The sequence below is a fragment of the Solenopsis invicta genome, chromosome 2, assembly GCF_016802725.1.
Source record: "Solenopsis invicta isolate M01_SB chromosome 2, UNIL_Sinv_3.0, whole genome shotgun sequence".
NCBI classification, from domain to species: Eukaryota; Metazoa; Arthropoda; class Insecta; order Hymenoptera; family Formicidae; genus Solenopsis; species Solenopsis invicta.
The window spans coordinates 6,580,038-6,602,785 of NC_052665.1; the positions used below are offsets into that span (position 1 = coordinate 6,580,038).

The 22,748-nt window shown below is 34.2% G+C and overlaps 5 protein-coding genes and 1 long non-coding RNA gene across 6 annotated transcripts; 3 read left to right on the forward strand and 3 right to left on the reverse strand.

Moving 5' to 3' along the window:
* Nucleotides 1-892: 892 nt before the first annotated feature.
* On the reverse strand, nucleotides 893-3,390 carry LOC105200806 (nuclear transcription factor Y subunit gamma). The gene is made up of 5 exons (XM_011168542.3): nucleotides 3,178-3,390; nucleotides 2,431-2,563; nucleotides 1,879-2,346; nucleotides 1,624-1,794; nucleotides 893-1,532 (listed from the first exon to the last, which is right to left on the reverse strand). The coding sequence occupies exons 1-5, from the start codon at nucleotides 3,198-3,200 to the stop codon at nucleotides 1,359-1,361; spliced, it is 969 nt and encodes a 322-aa protein (XP_011166844.1). The 5' UTR covers nucleotides 3,201-3,390; the 3' UTR covers nucleotides 893-1,358.
* On the forward strand, nucleotides 1,735-9,396 carry LOC120359668. The gene is made up of 3 exons (XR_005576438.1): nucleotides 1,735-1,745; nucleotides 2,058-2,061; nucleotides 8,771-9,396. It is a non-coding gene; the product is annotated as an uncharacterized LOC120359668 (long non-coding RNA).
* LOC105200804 (intraflagellar transport protein 52 homolog) lies at nucleotides 3,771-5,591 on the reverse strand. Its single transcript, XM_011168541.3, has 6 exons — nucleotides 5,461-5,591; nucleotides 5,140-5,357; nucleotides 4,942-5,050; nucleotides 4,601-4,883; nucleotides 4,223-4,471; nucleotides 3,771-4,127 (listed from the first exon to the last, which is right to left on the reverse strand). The coding sequence occupies exons 1-6, from the start codon at nucleotides 5,589-5,591 to the stop codon at nucleotides 3,858-3,860; spliced, it is 1,260 nt and encodes a 419-aa protein (XP_011166843.1). The 3' UTR covers nucleotides 3,771-3,857.
* Nucleotides 6,382-9,325, forward strand: LOC105200803 (serine/arginine-rich splicing factor 7). Its single transcript, XM_011168540.3, has 3 exons — nucleotides 6,382-6,654; nucleotides 6,986-7,368; nucleotides 8,285-9,325. Exons 1-3 carry the CDS (start codon nucleotides 6,646-6,648, stop codon nucleotides 8,295-8,297), a joined length of 405 nt encoding a protein of 134 aa, XP_011166842.1. The 5' UTR covers nucleotides 6,382-6,645; the 3' UTR covers nucleotides 8,298-9,325.
* A 7-nt stretch (nucleotides 9,397-9,403) lies between the features above and the next one.
* LOC105200802 (ankyrin-3) lies at nucleotides 9,404-14,458 on the forward strand. Its single transcript, XM_039457935.1, has 6 exons — nucleotides 9,404-9,743; nucleotides 9,817-10,431; nucleotides 10,506-10,620; nucleotides 10,754-12,205; nucleotides 12,713-13,053; nucleotides 13,453-14,458. Exons 4-6 carry the CDS (start codon nucleotides 11,364-11,366, stop codon nucleotides 14,013-14,015), a joined length of 1,746 nt encoding a protein of 581 aa, XP_039313869.1. The 5' UTR covers nucleotides 9,404-9,743; nucleotides 9,817-10,431; nucleotides 10,506-10,620; nucleotides 10,754-11,363; the 3' UTR covers nucleotides 14,016-14,458.
* A 310-nt stretch (nucleotides 14,459-14,768) lies between these two features.
* Nucleotides 14,769-21,580, reverse strand: LOC105198062 (fibroblast growth factor receptor substrate 3). Its single transcript, XM_011164707.3, has 4 exons — nucleotides 21,251-21,580; nucleotides 20,639-20,961; nucleotides 20,173-20,543; nucleotides 14,769-20,093 (listed from the first exon to the last, which is right to left on the reverse strand). Exons 2-4 carry the CDS (start codon nucleotides 20,948-20,950, stop codon nucleotides 19,355-19,357), a joined length of 1,422 nt encoding a protein of 473 aa, XP_011163009.2. The 5' UTR covers nucleotides 20,951-20,961; nucleotides 21,251-21,580; the 3' UTR covers nucleotides 14,769-19,354.
* Nucleotides 21,581-22,748: the final 1,168 nt, after the last annotated feature.

A 22,748-nucleotide genomic window follows, 5' to 3' on the forward strand; every position in this document is an offset into this window, starting at 1 on the left:
AACTTTCTATCAAGTCGGTGAAAAAATTCACAAACTTTATATACGTTTCTATCTTTTCAACACCCCGTATATATATTTGAGGGTTTCCCGGCGAATTGGTATTCCGATCGATCAAGTTTTAATACATCGGCAAATATCGGCCGCCGACGTCTCTTTAGTTAGCTCTTATTTTATCATACTCTACATACTTCATTCGCGTTTAACTCGATTTCTCGATAATAGATGAGTTACAATTAGATAAAAAATGAAATTTTTATAATGTTAAAGTTGAATACTTAATCTTTAAAGTCAAAAGTTTTTTCTGTCTGCTAGAAACGAATTTTTATTTTCATAGCATTCATTCATTAATTTATTGTCATTTATTATCAGAGATTAATGATATAAGTTGTTATATATACGCGTTCCACGATAAGCGAATGGACGCAGATTAATGAACGCATAATTATTTTTCATTTATATCAAGATACATTAATGTACGTATTAACGAATTAATAAGAATACGTGTAGTTACTGTTACGTGACATTTCGAGGCTATTGTAGAGATTCTGAGCGTCAAGACTCGCCAGACAAGAACCACAGCAACGTGAAACATAATACAAGTTGCACCAGCCAGTCCTAAGCTCAGCCATGCGAAGCAGGCAGCCAGCGGCTAAGGAACGCGACGTACGAATCAGATTACATCTTGCGTTGGCTGCTTATCTTTATTCTTCACCTTACATCGCCTCAATTCACCTCATTTCGCTTCAGTGACCAACCCTTCGATCAATTTATAACAACGCCCGGATGCACGATCACGATGAACAGATATTTTCGAGAGAAAATTTTTGGATAATAATTTTCTATAGGATGTCTAAAAAGGTTAAAGTAACACAATATGACAATAATTGAGAACTTTTTAGTAAAAAAAATTTATTAAAAACTATTTTGATAATTATTGTATCGGTTTCCTGTTTGTTATTAATCATTTTTAGTACACTGTATATTTTATCAGAGAATAGCGAATAATAAAACGAGACAGTATTACAATGAAGATATATTTATTGCATTGCGTGATAAATTCCGTAGGTGTTAATGCATAAATGTAGCATGAAATTTGAATAGAAAAAAAAAATAAAAAAAAAACAATTATTCCACTCTTTAATTACTTGATAATTTAAATTATCAAACAATTATTTCTTCTCTTTACCTTAAGTTGTTTATAAATAGGAAAAAAGATATGTTTTTTTTTAAACATTATTAAGTGATTAATTTATCAAGAAATTTCAATCACAAAACAATAATCTGATTTATCAAAATTTTTTTTTCATTATGTTATTTATATATAAATATAGTTAAAAAAATGTTAAAGTAAATTAATATTATTCGGTATCAGCAGTGGAGGCTTGCAAGAAAACTGGAGCTTGAGAGCCCTGTGCAACTTGTATTAATTGTGGTTGAGTTTGAATTGGAGCAGTTTGTATTATAATTGGTTGATTGCTCCCACCTTGCACTTGCATGCGAATCATCTGCAATTGCTGCGGAGTCAACTGAATCTAAAAAAAGAAAAAAAAAAAACAAAAGTGACATAATTAAACAGATAAGTAAATGTTGTAGATTTCATAAATAAGCTTTTTTTATATTTACGGGTATTTGTTGAATTTCACCGCTAGGAGTGACAATCTGTTGTACGATTTGTATTCCTCCGGCTTGTGTGGTGGATGTTTGCTGTGGTTGTTGCAATTGAATAATTTGATTAGACGTTTGCTGTGGACTTTGAACTGTAACTGTTTGCGCTGTAGTCGTGTTAGTGCTTTCCTAAAATTGATAACATTAAAAAGATTAATTATATGTGTGAACACAGATTTCTCTTGAACCAATTAAAAATAATAAGTAATATACCTGTTCTACCGGACTGCCGATATTGATAGTTTGGATTTGCCCGCCAGAAGGTTGAACAATTTGTATAGGTTGTGTGGTAGTGCCACTATTCTGTACACTTTGATTCGCTGAAGCTTGCTGCTGTGCCAATTGGAAGTAATAATGAACTTGATCCGAATTCATAGATGTACGTACAGTAGCTTCGTTCTGTGCTTTACTCTGTTTTATTTCGTCTCTTGGTACTATATCTATGAGAAAATCAAACTGATCATATTTTGTAACTGCCATTGCAATGTCATTTCGTTGAAGAGTTCGTCTCTTATTATCTTCTGTATGCACCCAAGCTCTAAGTGTCAGTTCATGTATAAAGATCTCTGCCGCTTTGGCAAAAAGCATAGGTGCTTCTGCACTTATCATTTTTACATCTCCATCTAGTTTCATAATCTTCTTTATCCTTGCCAATGGTAAAGATTGCGTTTTAAGATCCATCTGCACAACAAATATATTCAATATATATTTTGATATTAAAATATCAAAAGCTAAACTTTATTCAATTATTATAATCTTACTAACAGTTGTGATGTTTTTTATTTCTTCCATGACTTTTGGCCAGAAATGAACCAATGATTGTTGAGCTTCAGAATTACCTGGTGAGGCGATCTGTAGGTCACCATTTGAGTCACCCTCTACTTCGCTATCTTGATTTCTAAAAATGTAAAAAATATCTTTTTACTTTACATGTTCTAACTGTTGCAAAAATAAAACTCTTCCATTTTACTTCCTTCACAATTTGTTATAAAAAATACTGTTATATGCATAAAAACTTTGCTTAGATATGTTATATATTTAATAAAAATTGTTATATACTATATATATATATGATATTAATGCTATAATTAAAAATAAATTATCAATTTTTATAATAAAAACATTAAACAGCAATCTCTCCAAAATATACTCAATCTTTTACAAAATTAAAAGTTTTAAGGTTTTGCAGAATAAAGAACCGTCAATGTAAAATCTTAATAATAATTTCAATACATATATTTTTGTAATAAAATGTGCGTTCTTTTTGTTGTGTCTGTCATTCTACATGATATCAGATATAAACATTTCTATATTAAAGTAATAAAAAAATTAAATATTTCATATTATAAATTACTTTAAACACAGAAAAATAAAAGCTATATATTAAAATTAAAGAATTATTACGCAGATGGATATATTATCTGTTCTTTATATATACATATACATAGTTTACAGTGTATCGAGAATGCAATAATGTATAACCTCAAAATGGATAGAAGTTTGTTTACTTACGCATTTACGAAAAACACAGACATTTTCGTAGTGGCTTAAAAGTCAATTGCATAAAAATGGTAAGTATCCTTCAAATCACGAAAACTGCTTTATTATTAATAGACTAACCAACCATGGCTTTTTAATTATATTGTTTTCAGTGTGAAAAGTAATACTTTAATACTCAAAGGCAATAACTACGATTGGCTGTAGTTTCACTAGTTCCACTTCTACTGTAGCCAAGTATTCTGCATTATCGACAACGGATGAGTTCAAGCTGACGAACGGTTTTAAAAGGGTGACATTCTTTTGGACACAGCACAATTGGACACCAACCAATCATCTTGACTTATCTAACCAAACCAACGGAAAAACTCTAGGTATTGGCCGCTGAGAGTGGTGGTGTCCAATCGTGCGCACCCCGTTTTAAACCTGCTTGCCGAGTAACTGAACATGATTGGTTGAATCTACATGTGACAACCAATCATGTTCAATCGTTCGCCGAAAAGAGGACTAGTATCTCGAGGCTTTCCTAGGGACACAAACATTTTGCCAGCTTGAACTCGTCCAATGAAAACGTTATCGTAAAAAGAGGGAAATTCAAATAAAATATATTTTTTTCATTTATTGAACTTTAATGTATTAGTATATAAAATATGCTATTTACGATAAATTACAATATTTTTCTATACATAAAAATTTCAATCATGCATTGCTTTATAACTGCAGATTTTTTGAAAAACAAAATTTAATACTTCTTTAGCGGTGTGTGTGTCGGAATTGTTTACCCTTATTATACTTCCAAATTCCCTGATGTAGTGATCCAATTCCTTATCACGTGACGATTCCTTTGTTGTCATATATTTGTTAGTAAGCTGCGATAATTTTAATAAATCAGAGCTGAAAGCTTCATCTAGATCAAACAGTTCTAAAGCAGGTGGAGGTAATTCTTGGAAGCTTGGAGGAAATGCCTGAAAAATTTTTTTCAAATTTATATAACATGAATAATCATAAATTAAAGCTGAATTTGTGAGACAGACATATAGAAATAAGATATTATACTCACCGAAGCTTGAGTGGGAGGTAAAGGTGCTTCAAAATGAGGTGGTATTAAAGTAAGTGGTTCATGTTTTATTCCTAAAGCCTCAAACGCTTTTATGCAAGCTGGTACCATGTCTAAATTTATAGAATAAAAATGATGCTTAAATAATTTGGTATATTCGCGAGGTATATCAATATTATCTAAATCTTGCGTGCAAACTTTTGGATTGTCAGCTTGTTGAGTTATGTCTGGTACAAAATTGTACTCCCAAAACTGAAAACATAAAAAGTATAGTTAACGTATAGTTTTTGTCAACTGTGTTTTGTGAAAGAAAAAGAAATCTTAATCTTTATATTACATGTAGTAAAGAGAGTGTATCATAATCCATAATAAAAAACTTACTTCTATATCGTCTGTATGAAAATCCATTGTTTCTGTGATATTTAATTCAAAAAAATCAAAAATCATTTCCCGCAATGCATCATTACTTTCCTTTTCTATGTAAGCATCCATCAACATTCTGGATGAACCTAGTACAATGAGCTTGCCATTACTGTTTTTTACACAATGATAAGCACAGATTGGCCTATTCATTGGAATAGCGATTGAACCACTGGATAAAGCAACAACAGATGGTTGCACTACATTTAACGTTGCACCATAAGGATATAAAAATTTCATACCACTAAAATAATCATTTATTAATAATTGCAATTACCGCAAGTTGAATAAGATTGCCTTACATGTATTCATCATGATTCTTCAGAAATATGGATTTGTTTGACAAGCCTTGAGAGATCAAAGATTCTTTAGGATGCATTGTTTGACTGTAACTCATACGAGCTACGCTATCTGCAAATATAATGTATACAAATTAAAATATGAGTTTTTTATACATATCCAGAAAGTTTACAATAGAGAGAAAGAGTCAGATTATGTACCATTATTTACCATTATACCAAATTCTTCTAGCAAAAAGTTGATATTTGTATTAGATTTATTTTCACCACCCTCTCCAAGTGTGACAAGAACATTGCCACCAGAATTTAAAAAAGTTCTAATGGAATTCATTTCAAGTTCAGTAAATTTACTTAATGGTCCTGGTAACATTAGGATCTTTGCATTTGCCAATGATTCTTGCGCTATTACTTCATTATTCCTAAAAATATATTCATAGAGCATATAATAAGACTATATTGATGACGAATACAATATTTATATATTACATAAATAATATTGAGAGTTAGTAAATTTTAACTTACTCGATAAATTTCCACTTTGTTTTTAGTTTTCGTTGGAGTACTTTAAATTCTTCATTTAACTTTCTTTCATTTTTTGATATGTCAAAAATAATAATGTTTTCATTGCTATCACCACCATCCAATCCATTCATTTTGAGATTATTGTAAATCGAGGTATTCGTGAGTACAGCAATGTGACATCACATTACAATGTTTCAACAACGTGCACAATTTGTGCACGGTGCACGTCAAAATTTCATCGCGTTGTCACTATGACAACCATGAGTACACAATGAAAACGTGCTCAATAATGGCCGATAATTATCGAACCTAATTATTTACCATTCGCAGATGTTTTTCTTAGGTAACGTAAAAATGCAATATCATAATACAGTTATTCACTTTGTAATATTTCACAATATCGTAAAATATAAAAAAAATCCTATCATGATATTGATATTTTTATAATTTTTAGAAACACTGATAATTTTTATTTCTATTTAAACATTATTTAATATTTTGAATTTGTTTTTTTGTCACAAGACAATAATCGATAATGTTAAAGACATAATTATCTCGGTTGATAAATATGAAACTTTAGCCTTAATTCGGTAACTAAGCACACGTGTCGTTGCGGTTGCAATATTGATTTTATAATATTTGAGTTGGTATGTACTTCTGTGTGATGTAGAAAATAGAAGTGTGTGTATATATAATATTATCAATAATTTGTAATCTTTGTTAACGATATACAAAATAATAAGGCTAAACAGCATATACGTTGTCCAGTACTGTCGTATTAACTATATAGTTTGTGTTAAATGCAATATTTAAAATTCGCGGTTGTTTGCTGTTACATATGGCGGATTTAGACAACCAATCAAAAATTATTTCATTGGCTTAACTCTTCTTATAGCAATTCTAATAGGAGGCTGTACAAATTCCTGTCGATGATTGGCCAAGTAAATAGGCATATAGCGGATATTCCCAGCATTGGCGGACATTATCGTAAATATCGTCGTGAAAACGCTATTGAAAAATTGGTCTTACGGAGGGGCTTCTCAATCAATTTGCAATTTGTTTCTCTCGAATCGATAACGCGCAGGAAGCTGCCATTGGCAATCGCATCTTTTCTGGAAAATATGCCACAGTTTTGTCGTTTTTTGTAGACGTTTGTTTTCACAAGAACTCGACGAGGCCAACAAGATGAGCAAGGTATAAAAATTCAGATTGTTATTGTCGGTTTAACGTTTTGGTAGAAAATAATACGAAGTTATTATTTCGGGTCGGCTACGGTTGGGGTCCGCTTATCTCGGACTCATTTGTTTAAATGTTATCTCAAGAAAGAAATATATTTATTCAAAGAAATATATTTATAAATTTTCTTTGGAATTAAATATACAAAGATGGGAACAATATTTGAACAATAGATTTATAATTTTATGTATACATAATGTATGATGCTTTACTATGATTACTCCATTAAACTTTTTGGAGTTTAATGTGTGATGCTTTACTATGATTTTGGTTGTATTTGCTTTACCAGATCTCACGATCTTATCCCTCGGATGGCAAGGTCTATGTGGGAGATTTAGGGAGCAGTGCTAGTAAGCAACAATTGGAGGACGCATTTTCTTATTATGGACCCTTGCATAATGTCTGGGTTGCCAGAAACCCTCCTGGATTTGCTTTTGTTGAATTTGAAGATCCTAGAGATGCAGAGGATGCTGTAAGAGGACTGGATGGTCGAATTGTATGTGGAAGACGCATTCGTGTGGAATTGTCAAATGGAAAGAAATTAAGAGACAGAGGCTTTCCCAGAAGAGGTGTTGGAAGACCTTTTCATCCGGAAGATAAATGTTACGAATGTGGCGAGAGAGGTCATTATGCTAGAGATTGTCATCGTCATAGAAGTTCTCGTAGAAGAAGGTAAGTCTTTAGAAATATCTTCTTTTTTAATGGGATTAATAATTATATTTATTAATTTTGATATAAAAAGGACAAAAGCATTTAGAACTTGAATGTCTCAAGTTTATATGCTTGTGTATGCATGTGTGTATATATATTTATATGCATACACGCATTCATATATACATACATGCATATACATCCATGCATACACATATACATCCATGCATACATATATACATACATACATACATACATACATACATACATACATACATACATACATACATACATATATGCATACATGCATACATACATGCATACATATATAAATACATACATATGTACATATATAAATACATACATATGTACATATATACATACATACATCCATGCATACATATATACATATATACATATTGTATATATGTATATATGTATATATGTTTCTTTTTTTCCTGTGTAAGTTACGTTACAAAATGGAAAACGATTGTAACATAGTTACAGAAAAAAAATATTGCTTTACATCTCTTATCACATGTGAGCATGATGAGAGAATTATGTTTACAATTACAAAGATTTTCTTTTGTGTGAATCAGCCATTTGGATTTAGGCCTTTAATTAGGTCTTCATTTGTTTTTTTTTTTTGTATTTAATAATTAGGAAACAAATATTTAATATATATGTACAATATATGATCTCTATTGAGTTACACAAGATTTATTGAATTAAACAATTGTGACAATATCACAATTATTGTGCCAATTTTACTTTGCAGTTATGAAAAAGATTATACAAGGTTCCCTTATTTAAATAATGACGCTAATAAGCTACTTAGACTTAATTGGTAATGATTAAAAAAAAAGAAAAGATATTTCTACAAACATAAAGAAACTGGTTGTTAAGCGGCCAACGTAATATTGCCCGTTATTTATAGGAGTTGCGGCTGAGCATACAGCACACGCATGTGAAATGTGTGTTGCTACTCGACATTGTCGCGTGAGATTCGCCTTGGGTTCACGTTTGTGACACACACCGCGCGTCGTAGTTACAGCGTAGAGCACTCCACAGCTACTTTGGGTTTCCCTCTGCACACTCTGCGGGCGAGAAAACGCGGCAAAAACATGGGCCGTGGCCGACCGGACACGGGGTGGCTAGTTCTGCGCACTGCTACGATACCGATCCGCTGACCACTGACCATCACCCTAAATCGAGATTTATGCACGTCTGGCGTTCTTCGTTCAACTATCCGTGATTTCTGCCTAGTCGTCGTTCCCGTCGTAGCCATCGTTGTCGTCGTCGTGGTCGTCGTCGTGGTCGTCGTCGTCGTCGTCTTCATCGTCTTAATCATCGTCATCGTGGTTGTCGTCGTTGTCTTCATCGTCTCGTAATATCTAAAGGTTGCTGACAAACAAACTTTCAGCGATCTCGTCTCTAGCCACTCTTCATCCGTTCATCTCGGACCCTCTCGTAATTTCATCTGTGTAAAGGGCTCATCCGCTCTCCCTTCTCGCCATCGCGCACATGCAATCCACAATTGTCTGCTATAAGTACAGCCAGGAAAGATGGTATATATAAGTTGAACAATATATATCAAGTATATATCCTATCAGGATTAATGTATGGCTGAGTAAATTTTGAATATAAACGTATCTACGTTACATTATTATACGTAAGCAAACTTGCATGACCTGTAAAGATAGTTGTATTTATAATATTTATGAAGATAGTTTGATAGAGATGTTAAATAATGGAAACGTGGACTTAAAATGTTGACCAATGATTTATACATTAGAGTTTAATTTAAAAGATAATTTGTGATACTGATGTACATTTTTCAGAGAAAATTCAATATCTAAATCTTATATTTTTAATGTTTATTAAAAATGATAAACTTGTACATTTAATAGGTGTATAAATTAAGGATTTAATAAGATGAAATTCATTATTACTGATAATAAAGGAGTATTGAAAGAGATGACTAATTTTGGGGATAATATAAGTTGTGTAAAAAGTCGATAAAAGTAATAAAAATCGAATAATCTCCAATTTTAAAGATTATGTTTCATATTAATGTTCTGTAGTAATGGATAGGCAAAAATATATGCATGGTTATTATTTTAACATTTATTTATTACGATTTTTACTTTAGGTGGTCCCGTTCGCGATCAAAGTCTAAATCGAGATCACGCTCGCGCTCACGATCGCGATCGCGTTCACGGTCCCGTTCAAGATCTCGCAGTAATCGCTCGCGCTCGCGCTCATCACGGCGCAGCCCATCCCGCAGCAGGAGCGTTAACATCAAGGATAAGTATCGCAAGAAACGGAAGTCTGTTTCCAAAGATCGAAGCAAGTCGAAATCTCGATCAGGTTCCAGATCGCGAAGCAGATAAATAGTAAGTATATTATAACAAACATCGCTTATACCGTTGTTCAATGAATATGGTACATTGTGAGTTTCTGTTTCAGTGGACATGGATTTAATTGACGTTTATCGGATTCCTTTGACTTAATTAAAAAGCTACGATCCCTTTAACAGTTGAACCAATATTACAGATTAGTCTTAGATTATTATTTAGCATATATATAACTTACATGTAACATGGATAGCATAACAACTTCATATAAATGAAGGAATATTATTCTATATGAAAGAAAACACGTACATTGTTATTTTATCAGCTTTGCAATTTTTTTTTAAGTTTGTCATATTCATCGCTCGCATTTAAGTATTAATTGTAAACCGATGTTCAATAAAATGGTAGCTTTTCAGATAGGCGCGCATTTATATTTGATTGTACCATACATTCAATCAATGTCCATCGTCTCGCCGAAATCCCAAGTTCCCACACTAAATAAGCACACGTGTAGTATAAAAATCTTCCCTTTCGTATGTACATCTGTTTAATCGTGATCACGCGGCGCGTTCGCCGAGTTTTCTTCTCTCTTGAAATTTTTTTGCATTATCAGTACTCGACGGCAGTAAGGCGAGTTAATAGGCGTAGCGAACGGTGTGATCCGATTTGCACACATTTTCAAACACATTGAGTTATGCAGAGAAATCGCATTAAAGAATATCTCTGGGTAAGGTAATACTATGAAATAATTCAATTTTTTAATAGCCTGAAATATTATATCTGTCACTTGTCTCCTTCTAGGTTGTTTAAAATTCATATTGTTGAATGCTATTCAAGTATACTGAGTATACTATTTAAAAATGATAATGAAAGAGAGAGGTGTGACACAATGTGTGAATGACTTTGACTTCATTAAGTAAGCAGTTTTATTGTAGTTTTAATTTTCACAATTATTGTTAGACAATTGTAAAGTACAACAAAAAGTTAATGTTATTTTCATTAATAGTGCTTTTTTAATTTTGAAAAAAATTAACTCATATTTTATACAGAAATAAATTGCATGATCAATCAACATGATGATTGCTCTAAATTCCAAATGGTTCGGCACCCATGGCTCGCCTAAGGAGGATTAAGGAGCATGCAGACTGATGCAGACTGGTGAGGTGGGGTAAGCGACGAATGAAGGCGAAACGCGCTACAATGCGAAATACAGAATGGTAGTAGTGGAGAAGTGGAGGGAGCCGAAGAAGAAGAGAGGGAAGAAAAAGAGTTAAAGAGGAAGAAAAAGGGGAGAAGCCGGTGTAGGCAGCTCTGGGCAGTCCTGGCAGCCGGTAGAGACCATAGGCACGTTTTTAGTGAAGCTGAAGCATCGTAAAACTTCGGCGATTCTCTGTGATTCTCGTTTGCTTCGGCTTTGCTCGATCATCGCGTATACCGAGTTTCGTTGACCTCCCGTTACGCTTCTTTTTATTGTAAAACATTGCCGACGTGGTTCGACTGAGTGGCGAAAGCGAAATTTCTCGCCGTACACAAACCAATTATACGCATTCACTGTATCATTCTGCGTCGAGAGAGGGAGAGAGAAAGAGAGAGAGAGAGTGTGTGTGTTGAGCCAATTGCGTGAACAAATAATCAGCGCCAATTAAGCGTGCTGGCGCAATGACTTCCGCGTATGAGACAACGACAGAGTGCGAGCAGCAAAAGGCAACGAGTCCGCACGAGACTGCGAAAGTACGCTTCAACGGTCGAGAACCGGATAACCCGTACACTGTCGCTGATATGGAAAATGAGACCTCGTCATCGTCTCGAGCCAGTCTCGCAACAGGTGATTCGTCTATTGACGAATCCACGCTTTCTTTCGCAGAAGCCAGCGTTCTGCCCGATGAATCATTCAATGGAATTGTCGGAATGTTCGAAAAAGAGAAGGAAGATAAGAACATGGAACATGTCGGTGCGAGTGTCTCGATAAGTTCGGTAAATGGTATCTCGCGAATGAGCGACTCCAAAAACGAGAAGCTGCCCTTCGAAGATAATGAGAGGCAAAAGGAGAGAAAGGAATCGGTTTTATTAGCGGATAATACTGCGCTGGAAAGCAATGCGTCCACGTGCAATGCGAGAAGGGAGCAGGTCAAGGACCAGATCAAGGATCAGAAGAATTGGAGCGTATTGGAGGAAATTCGAATGCAGGAACTGCACACGTGTGGTAGTAGAGTTTACGCCGGGGAGAAATTTCGAGATTCCGCAATGGAGGACGTGCGAGCTTGTTGTGAGAACGTGGCGGAAATTTGCCTGGATGCGAACGAGAAACAGGATGAATTTGAAAGGGAAATTATCGGCCGGCAGGACTCGTTTTACGATGCCGTACGAGCGGGAAACGCCAAGCGTGTCTCAGCGTTGATCGCCAATGGTTGCGTGCAAAACCTGGATGAACCGGATTGGAATGTGTCAGGCGATCCACCCTTGTTGATGGCAGCGACGAATCAATGCCTGCCGGTGTTGAGGTACATAGTTTAGAATCATAGGACGTAAAATCGCCATCGCTTTTGTCTGTAATCGTTCAGATAAGATCACGTTCTTTTGCGCAACTTTCTCCTCTCCGCAAATTACATCAATTCAGAGCTCTCTGAGTCATTGTAGCATTATTTTTTTGTTTTAATGGATTTTTGCTAGAAATTCATTGATCTTCAGGGTGACATTATTATTGAAAAATCTATATAAAAATCCATAAAAGTTTTTCAAGTAACGATTTATACAAATCTACTGATTATTTTATTGCAATACATTTTTCAACAGCTTCGTAATACTCTGCACGGCTATAAAAGCGCGGTGCTATTTTATCTTCGTGGTGCGTATCGCGCGTAAATTTATAATATTGTAACAGTAGCAGTAGTTGTCTTATCTTTTTAAAAAAAAATTGTATCTCTTTATACAATAATTGTATAGAATAGACATGCCTAACGGACACATCGGGATCGGTTTTACAACTTTTTATTATTGCCGGATTACAGCGCGCTACTGGCAAACGGGTGCGATCCAGCTGTGCGTTCGCCGCGGGGCGAAACGGCACTTCACAGAGTAATCCTGAATGGCGGACCGAGTAATGTATTCAAGTTCGTAGAGGACCTCTTGAAATACGACTGTCCGCCAGGCGTCAAAGAGGCCGGCAGTGGATCGACTGCATTGCACGTGCTTTCTCGTCAACTGGCTCACACGTCGCCAAAGTCTCTTCGTCACAATTTCGACGCGGCCTTGAAGACGCTAGAATTACTGGCGAGAGCAGGACCTGTCAATGCTAAGGATCATCAAGGCCGAAGTGCTTTGCACATTTTAGCATCGTCAGCTATCTTTGGTATGACTGTGTACTATTCGATTCTTTAGAGTGTTGCGATTTTCTCTTAACGAAACGATATATCTTGGCGGCATCACTTATCTCTTAATTTACTTTACAATCATACGTATAAAGCTGAAATTCAAATTCTATTGGGTGAAGTCTCTCTATTTGAAACTATAATAATTTATTATTTAGTTGTTTCTCTCAAGTTTTTTTTAGTTTTCAAAAGTTGTTGAACTTTTATAAATTGTTTACACCATTTATACAATAAAAAGTTAAGTGTTTGACATTTAAAAAAAAAAAACGTGACATGCGTGACTTTTTCAAATAACAGGTGATTATTTTCGTTCTTCGTTTCGCGATCGTCTCAATGAAAAGAGTGTGCACAAGAGCTTTAATGGCACCGTTATCTTACAGATAACAACCACAAGACTGACATAGAGTCGCTGATTGGTACGCTTCTGGCCGCCGGCGCAGATACCGCGCTAAAGAACGATCGCGGAGAGACTGCTTTGCATGAGAGTTTGGAGTGTGGGGCGTTAAACACGGCGACATTGTTGATACAACACACGTCGACGGGCATCACATCCCGATACGGTGAAACCCCATTGCACATAGCGTCGCGAAAAAATCATGTCGATATCGTGGCGAGACTACTCGAACACGGCGAGGATCCCGGCACGCAGGACGCCAGTGGGAATACTCCGTTACATCTCGCATCAGCAAGAGGATTTCATCAGACAGTATCGCTGTTGGTCACCTCGCCTTTAGCTCAATTGGAGAAGGTCAATATCGACGGTCTGACGGCATTACAGGTTGCCGCCGAGAGCGGATTTGTCAACGCCGTCAGGATATTGTTGAAGGCTGGTGCCGATCCCAGCCAGACTATGCATTATTGCGCGACTATCTTGCGCAGTTATCCCGATATCTCGCTTCTAATTAATCATGAATTGATCAGACGTAGGCAACTCGCTGCCTGATTCGTCGATTTCCGAACTAATATCCGGCAATTTGTTAAAGATCATTAAATGTTACTATGGAACAAAGTGCAATTATAAAATCAAACTTGTTGCTCAATATTGCGATACGCATTCGATACATATGCGGAAATTGTGTGCAATCGTAATCGCATAATATAAAATTGTTGCCATAAATCCCGGCTGTGGATCAAAATGCACTTAATTTAAAAGATTGTAACGCATCTGCGTATATACACATGTATGATTTAGAATATATAAAATTACAATATAGTTTATACAAATAAACGTTAATATCATTATCGTTTTATTCTCACTATTGTTGTCATCGTGCGTAATCTTGCCATCATAATTACTACATTATTAATATTTTAATTAGGTTTACTTGTTACTGTCATAAGTGTTTGAATGGGAATTAATAAAATGAAACGGTACAGTTTTTATAACATTAGTGTATATTTTATAAATCCACATAATCTGAAATGAAGCAAAAATGAATAAATTGAGAGCATGTTTGTATGTACAGCTAAGTATAAATGAATTTTAAAATATTTCCCTCAAAGTATATCACATGATATCTGAAAGATTGTGTTAGAGAATTATAAAGTAATTATATAATGCTTATACAATGTAATTCACGATACTTGGGTGATTAAAACGTCAAGAAGACATTGTATAAAAATAAATATGTCTTCCCTATTTTATATAGGCTTCTTTCCATTACATGCATCGGGAGGAAATAAAAACAAATGTACAAATTATAGATTCCTTTCATTATGCATCAATTACAAAACATGTCTCACAGCCGTAAATTTCAGTAGATCTAGTTGATATAGATTTCGCATTGTAATTATATACACAATTAAAAATTTATGAAAATATTTGTCAACGTGGATCGAGATCGATCGCGTAAAATATCGATTTGTGTAACATTTAATAGATCAATGTTAAACACATTTCAACAAAAATTACATTTATCACGGATTAGCAAAATTTAAAATAGAAAAAAAAATGATAGGCACATACATAATACTGTTGCACGAACATTGAGACACGTTTCCAACTTTTCGTGGCCTACTGATAAGCTCTTATGATATTATTACTTGTAGTCAAGGTACGCGCGTGTGGTATGGCATATATGATACATGCATTCAAATTTACATTTACACACACGTTTCGATAGAAATTCAATTCGATGTATGTGTCTATGATACAGGCTGTTATATTGCATATTTAAGATTGACATGATATACTGTCATTGTTATCGGTTGTTCATTTTAAGAACACTTGCATGTAGCACAAAAAAGCCTAAACTATATCTTTAAGCTTTGAACATTGTTATGAAAGGTTTATGCGTCTTTTTTTTGGCACATTCTACTTGTATTCACAAAACAATGACAATGTATGTATGTACTACAGAAATACTCGATCACACACGCTCATTCCTTTCAATAACACTTTCTTTCATTACAACAGTCTTTAATTATAGTTCTTAAATTGTTAAAAATCCTTAATCTTATCAAATAATCAACTATAATAGATAATTCTGGCACAAAAGAAAATTATGGATTGAGTTATTAAAATTATGTGTAACTCTAGAAATATTTTATAACAAAAAAAGCTTGATTATACATTTTATCTAATCCAACTAAAATATTTTAAACCATACATAGTCTTAGAAGGATATTCTTTGGATAAACAAATGTATATTCTTAATTAAATGTACATACACACACCCACGCACAGATATATATGTATATGTGCATCCACGCTAGGTAACGTATTGAGAGCTGATGAGTTAATTTTGTCAAAAATTATAGGCCAATGACAATATTGCATGTTTATAAAGTTTATGTATTTATCAATTTAGGAAAAAAAAATAAATTTAGCAGACCTTCGCGCATTCGATTTTGCGTGTGTATACATATAATAATATGTAGAATACAAAAATCTTTTATTCTGTGCCAAGCATTGCACATTGTTACTTATCGTATGTTTCCTATTTTGACATTTCTGTCTAACTGTAAAGCGCATAGATATTATGCAGAATCCTATATACAATATAGTGCATAACATTATGGAATATATATCAGAGATGAGCATCATATTACATTCATTTTGTTTAATTCATTTTATTCGAATAATAATTTATTTCATTGTCTAATAAAACTTTGTAATTTTTTATTTAGTTAGGTACTCAAATAATGTCTTGTACGAGTAATGATCATTTTTATGAATATGAGTATTACATTCATTATGTGGAAAAATTAGACTAGTCTTCTCTATGCCCAACTGTTGTCAATCGAAGGTTATTCTTTATTATTCGAATAAGAAAATGAAAGATTTTTACCCACTTCTGATATTTACTAATAAAGTGTGTAGGCTGAATTTTTTTTCTCGCTATTTAAAAAAATGAAGACTTTATACTTATACTTATTACTTTGGCAGATGATGCATCTCTACATTAGAGATTTAGTTAAGGGATAAGATACAGAAATCAATTTTCTTGATAGCACTTTAGCAAAGATTTCCGTTAGCGCCTTAAGGTATTTACGGAAAATTAATTTCTTGTTTTCATATAAAATTGTTAAATATTAAAACTAAAATGATTCCATATTAACTTATTCACTACCAATTTCGAAAAGGTATTGTATTTGTTTGTTGAGGTTGCAAAAAGTATTATATTCATAAAATCTATTGAAAAAAATTATAGAAATCATTTAACATTATTGCTTGAAATTGAAATGGTTCGTTTATTATTCATTAAAAGATATTTAAAAACTATACAATTAAAGATATATCTTTTATAATTATTTACGAAGTATTCTGATTTATTAAATATTCTTATACATACATACATATACATATATACATATATATATATATATATATATATACATATATACATATATATATATATATATATAATCGATCAATTCAGTCTTTTAAAAACGTGCATTTATATTTCTTGAAAATTTAAATGTTGAAAGTTTCCAATCAAGAATAACATTAATATGCAATAACTAATAAATATAGGTATTTAGATTAATGTCAAATTATTTAACTTATGCATCATGATCATCATATAAATTTTAATTATTTGATATATTGTTTTCTTTTTATAATCAATTGTATGTTCTGAATGATAAGAGTTGCGGAGAGATTCTAAAGATTATGCAACAATCGTTACCTCTTGTTAAATATATATACATATGGCAGTGAATACGTTAATATCATAGAATAATGAATATTTTTCAACGTTTTCTTTTTAACAAAATATCTTTGTCTTTGATCTAAATATCACTTTGAATGTAATGCTTTTGTTCTTTCTACGATTATCAATATTAGAAATCTACTAAGTATTAGAATTTCATTCTAAAATATTGAATTATACTTTTTTCTATTATAATATTAAGATTATTATCTGTAATTTTTTTTGGTAGAAGCGTCCTCCTATCAATCGATTTTCGAATAATTAAAAACTGTAACAATAAAAAATTGTACTGCCAAAAATATGTAAATGCTAAATAATGATTTTTTTTTCATGCAAACAGGAAATGGCAAGAAAACAGGTATAATATTTATATAGCGTTTTGACTACAGCGGGTTTGAACCCAATTCGAATTGGATTAATTATGTCATATGCTGAAACTTAAAATGGAGCATGTGACGTCATTAACCAGCTTCGAGTTTAAATCCATTGTAATAAAAAATGCTATTACATTTACATTTAAAGATAATTATATAATAAATCTATGTAAAATTGGCATCAATTATTTCAGTAATCCATTATTATTACGTTAAATAATCCCCTATTAAACTTGAGAAATTCTTAAGAAAAAGATATACAAGTCATAATCTCTCTAAAATAGTTAAAAAATATGAAACAAGTATTCTATCCATTTTATAAGAAAATTCTTTTTCTTAATAAAACTTATTTTCGCTTAATAGTCTAATTTATCGGAAATAGAGCAGCACAAATTGAGTTTCTGCTAACAAAACTGAAATGCAAATTACAAAGAAAATAACATATTTGAAATGTTTTGTACACATCTTTTAACACACAAATGCGATCATATGCGCGTGTGTGTTAGGAAATATTTTACGTGTTTGATAAATAAACCTATCTATAATTACTTAATTCAAATTTATCTACGTCCCTTAGATTATATTTTTGGTAACATAAACATGTGATATATTTGGTTTAAATCCATTTTATATAACGATTATAAATATACCAGATAATAACGTGCACGAACTTATCCGTAAAAAAAGTTATGATTATTTACATCTTGGATGTATTGTAATTGTATTACTGGATTAAGAATTGTTCAGAAGAAAATGTTGTCTTCGACTTGAATCAATAATATTGCGATATATATGTCGACTATATTTAGATAAATAATATTTATATATGTTTTGTATATATAAATTGCCTGAACTTTCTCTCTCTCTCTCTCTCTCTCTCACACACATTCATAAAATAAACGGATATATATATATATATATATATATATATATATATATATATATATATATAATCTTCGGAACTTATCAAATTCCTGCATCAATTATTTTAACATTGTTCTTAATATTACTATTATTATTATTCACATCACACATATCAAATCTACATGACTATGTCAGCCACGATCCTGTTTCAAGTGATTACTCCAATTATACAATTATTCATAAACTTATACACTTTGTTATTAGCTCTCGTGATGTATATGATAACTAATAAATGATAGCAATCACTTAAAAATCCTTATAATATGATTTTCGTTATCAACGATAACTTATATCATACTTTCTTTACATTATACCATACTTTGTTCGTTATGATCACTTGAGCCACATTAATTTCTACGATATTTACAGAAAAAGATTAGGGCACTTTAGCTTCCAATTCCTCCATGTTATTTTGTAAAATGCTAAATATAAAAAATCTGTTAGCATGAAGTACTAAAAACTTATCTATACGTTTGTCATATAAAAACATTTTCTCTATGCTGCCTTATTCTGACTTGGAAAAAAGACTTACTATGTATGAATACTGCTGTTACTCTGATAAGATGCACTGAAAACTTGTACAAATTCATACACTAGAATATCTCATAGTATATATCAACTACTATGTAGTCTCCAATATACTAAGAAACTTTTCAAGTTTAACGCATAATCAAATGACTTTAATGAGTTCCAGAAGCTCATGGTAAAACTAAATCGATTTTTCAACTTGAGTTTTTGTTCTTTTTCTACAGCGAAGAACACGATAGACAATCGTTATACGAACGTCGTTATATACGATATAATCTATATAAAAGATGCCATTCGCTTATTTATTCACTTACAGAATTGTGCCTGCACGGAGCTACCAGGTCGCTTATTGTGGAGTTGTGACGAGTTTTTCTGCAGCCTTCATTATCGTTCACGAGGTTGGGATTAACAGAGTGCGAGAGAGCAGCCGTTTTGTTGAAGTCTATTGTGGCGTAGCCTTTTTGTGGCTTATTTGGAGATTCGGGGGGAGAGGGAGCAGTGTTTATCGCATTGTCCGATGCGTCGGTGTCTTTCTTGTCCAGATCTAAAACTGCATAATTTACCTCTCTGATGAGACATCCCGTCGGCGTGGAAGGTGCTAAGGGCGACTTCTCGGCTACCGAGGTGCCAGAGAATCTTTTTCTCAGACTTTCAATTTCGCTCGCCTCTAGATTAGCGTAGCAATGTCTGGAGCCTTCTTCCACGTCTGACTGTAAGACGGGCAATGGAGGTGGACGCACTCTGATAGCAATGTTTTCTGCGTGATCTTGCCCTGGACTTATATTCATGTATGCATGCTCAGATCCCTCTACGTCGTTACTTTCTTCCTTGAGCTGATTCGTCTCAGAAGTACTGTGCGTTGGCGAGATTGGGCTAGATTCACTGCAGAGGTCTATGTTCATATAGGGCGCCATAGTCGTTAACGGTGACGTTGCGTCACAGGTTACTTCTATGCTACCCTGAATGGGTATCAATTCAGTTTCCACAGGTCCACTAATGGATATCGCTTTATTGACCGATATAAAAGCGTTTTGTGGTGATCTACGACAATGACAACAAAATCATATTCCAAGTGTTTTATACCATTTTTAATTTTTATATCACAATAAATCGATATTACCTTTGTACTGTCCTTCCAAGACTTTTGTTATTGTTGCGCTCCATTTCGATGGGGAGAGACGACAAGACCTCTTCATTAACGTAAAGAGAGGACGGATGAGGCTGAGAAATCGGTGGCGGTGGTGGCAGCATAAGGGGTGGTGACGGTGATCCCAAAGTTCCTTGGGGCGATATAGGGCCACTGCTTAATCTTCTGATACCATTCTGCTGGCTATGAGGAAGTCTAGAACTCGTACGATTGTTACTTCTAGATGATATTGGATCCAGATAATTAGGCTCCATTTGTACTGCCACATTTGTCATTAATGTAGCAGGATGTGATGGGATTGGAAGGTCTCTGGACAACGTATCATCTCCACTGTTGTTACGTATCTGTTATGTAATAAGTATTTTCTTCATGTATCATCATACATCTAAATACTAATATTAGGAACCATCTATTTTGTATAATAAACTAATATATTAACCTGAATTTTTGTTTGTACAAGATTAAACAGTTCTTCAGCTCTCCGACACTTAAAGGCATATATGCCAGGACCCGTGGAGCAGCGTCTGCCTGACTCAAAACTGAAGAGTCCCTCCAAGTCATATCCATATCGTCGTAAGCAACGCAATGGCCATTTAATTGGTTGCTTGCCACGTTGATACAATATAATGTCTACCTCTGTCACTTCTAAACGTCCAGGCGAAATGAAATTACCATCATCATCTACGTTCATTACTTGAAAAATGTTGGGATGCAGATCGTTAACGTCTGCTCTGCTATTGACGCAACCCATCCTTTATTTATCTAAACAAAAACAATACAATTTGTACAATTTGTTTCATTATAAACCAATCACTCTTATTACGCATTTCCATCAATAAGAAGCACATTATAAATTTAAAAACAAAATTACAGTTACTTCCCAACTTTGTATTCATCTTTATAGTAATCCTAATGATTCAGAGTACATTAGGTAAACAAAGAATAAAATTATTTCCAACACATAATACGATGGAAACATAAAGGTTGTGAAGCGATCTATCATGTTTCACCAGTGAGCTATCGTTACGCATTAAAAATCAGATATACACACCAAATACGACATAGCCAAGATATAATATCCGTCTTCTGACGAGCGTGATCGTCGCTTATCCCGTCGCTGTCAGCAGCATATTCCTACACATTGACGCGGCTAGGCGACTTCACCATAATACGCGCAATTCAAGTGAGATTGTACAAAATGTACGACAGGACTGACGAAGACCGCGCCAAATTCATCATCGAAGCGACAAACGTAGGCACGTTTCAATTACAAATTACAAATATTTGATAAGCTTTGAGGGCAGGAGGGGGAAAATTTTTATAGCGTTTTTCACTGGGAAAACTAGTGCGCACTGAGTGTGCACCCGCCGCTGGTAATTGGATGTTTCGATTCGCGAAATGACGGTGCCAACGGAAACGCCCAATTACCTGCAGCAGAGAGGAACCTGAGAGCGGCCACGGCGGCCTTTTTCCTATAACGCTTCGAAACTCCCGTACACTAGTGACGCACATCTATTCTGGTCAGAATAGGAACTACGTGTCACATCCATTTTGCAACCCGCCGTTAAAAACAGTGTGGATGTTAGCACGGACAACAACCCACATCCATCTCTCGAGAAACATTCTGTGCTAAAATTGTCTAGTGGGGGTATTATCTTTTTTTAGAAATTATGGGACGAGAAATCTTAAAATATTTCACATATGTATGCAAAATTCTAAGATATAAACTTTCTAAATATATCTGGAAAATGTTCCAATTCATATAAAAATGAGAAAAATTTTCACCAGAGCTATTAAAACAATAATTTTAAATTATTATATAATCATAATTGTTGTATAGTTATATTAGTTTAATTAATCAATACAGTTACAAATACAGTTATACTAATTAACATATAATTAAAATTTATGTTTTAGAAGCCAAACCAGTTTATAGCATTTTACCGACATACGATAATACCATATGCGCTCAAGATTTATTCGTCAGAATACTGAGTTTGTAGTTCTCTACAAGATGACGCCACAGTTTAACTTTTCGCCGGCGTGACGAGCGCAGGCGGCTGCGTCGGCAGCGTCGGGTCTCATCTCAGTAAACAATATGGCCGGTTCATCGTGGGGCGCGTGTTATGTCGTCCTCGTCGTGTTCGCCGAATTCCAACGTCCGTGCTGCGAGCGGGGTTAGCCATTCACGGTAAGTACAAGCTTGAAATTGAGAAACGCATCTGTCAAGTAGCGTTTCATGAGAAGACACCGGAACCGCGGCCGGCACGCGGTTCCATGCGAGACGCTCGCGCGCGCGCGTGCGATCGCAGACGATCTCGGCCGAGAGGGAATGCTCGTGTTCCCGGGGCCGAGAAGAGAAAAAAAAGAAACTATCCGACGCGGTCTGGAGCGCTTCCCGTCCCGACGAACCTCGTCAACGTCCCGTCGCGACGGTAACAGGTGACGTCGCGCCGTACGTGTCAGCGTGAGTGCAAGCGCACTCACGCCCGCACGTCCGAGCGGGTAAAAGCGACGTCGACGTCAGTGCACGCTTTCCGCGAATTTGC

What these genes read in the sequence shown, in the direction of transcription:
- LOC105200806 (XM_011168542.3), bottom strand. Translation starts at nt 3,200, where the DNA reads ATGTCTGTGTTTTTCGTAAATGC. An exon ending in TCGGCAGTCCGGTAGAACAG is followed by an intron (nt 1,795 to 1,878) that starts GTATATTACTTA and finishes TATCAATTTTAG; the next exon opens with GAAAGCACTAACACGACTAC. An exon ending in GTGAAATTCAACAAATACCC is followed by an intron (nt 1,533 to 1,623) that starts GTAAATATAAAA and finishes TTCTTTTTTTAG; the next exon opens with ATTCAGTTGACTCCGCAGCA.
- LOC105200804 (XM_011168541.3), bottom strand. Translation starts at nt 5,591, where the DNA reads ATGAATGGATTGGATGGTGGTGATAGCAATGAAAACATTATTATTTTT. An exon ending in TTCATACAGACGATATAGAA is followed by an intron (nt 4,472 to 4,600) that starts GTAAGTTTTTTA and finishes TTATGTTTTCAG; the next exon opens with TTTTGGGAGTACAATTTTGT. An exon ending in TACCTCCCACTCAAGCTTCG is followed by an intron (nt 4,128 to 4,222) that starts GTGAGTATAATA and finishes AAAATTTTTCAG; the next exon opens with GCATTTCCTCCAAGCTTCCA.
- LOC105200802 (XM_039457935.1), top strand. Translation starts at nt 11,364, where the DNA reads ATGACTTCCGCGTATGAGACAACGACAGAGTGCGAGCAGCAAAAGGCA. An exon ending in CAATGCCTGCCGGTGTTGAG is followed by an intron (nt 12,206 to 12,712) that starts GTACATAGTTTA and finishes GCCGGATTACAG; the next exon opens with CGCGCTACTGGCAAACGGGT. An exon ending in AGCATCGTCAGCTATCTTTG is followed by an intron (nt 13,054 to 13,452) that starts GTATGACTGTGT and finishes GTTATCTTACAG; the next exon opens with ATAACAACCACAAGACTGAC.
- LOC105198062 (XM_011164707.3), bottom strand. Translation starts at nt 20,950, where the DNA reads ATGGGTTGCGTCAATAGCAGAGCAGACGTTAACGATCTGCATCCCAAC. An exon ending in TTGTACAAACAAAAATTCAG is followed by an intron (nt 20,544 to 20,638) that starts GTTAATATATTA and finishes ATTACATAACAG; the next exon opens with ATACGTAACAACAGTGGAGA. An exon ending in CTTGGAAGGACAGTACAAAG is followed by an intron (nt 20,094 to 20,172) that starts GTAATATCGATT and finishes TCATTGTCGTAG; the next exon opens with ATCACCACAAAACGCTTTTA.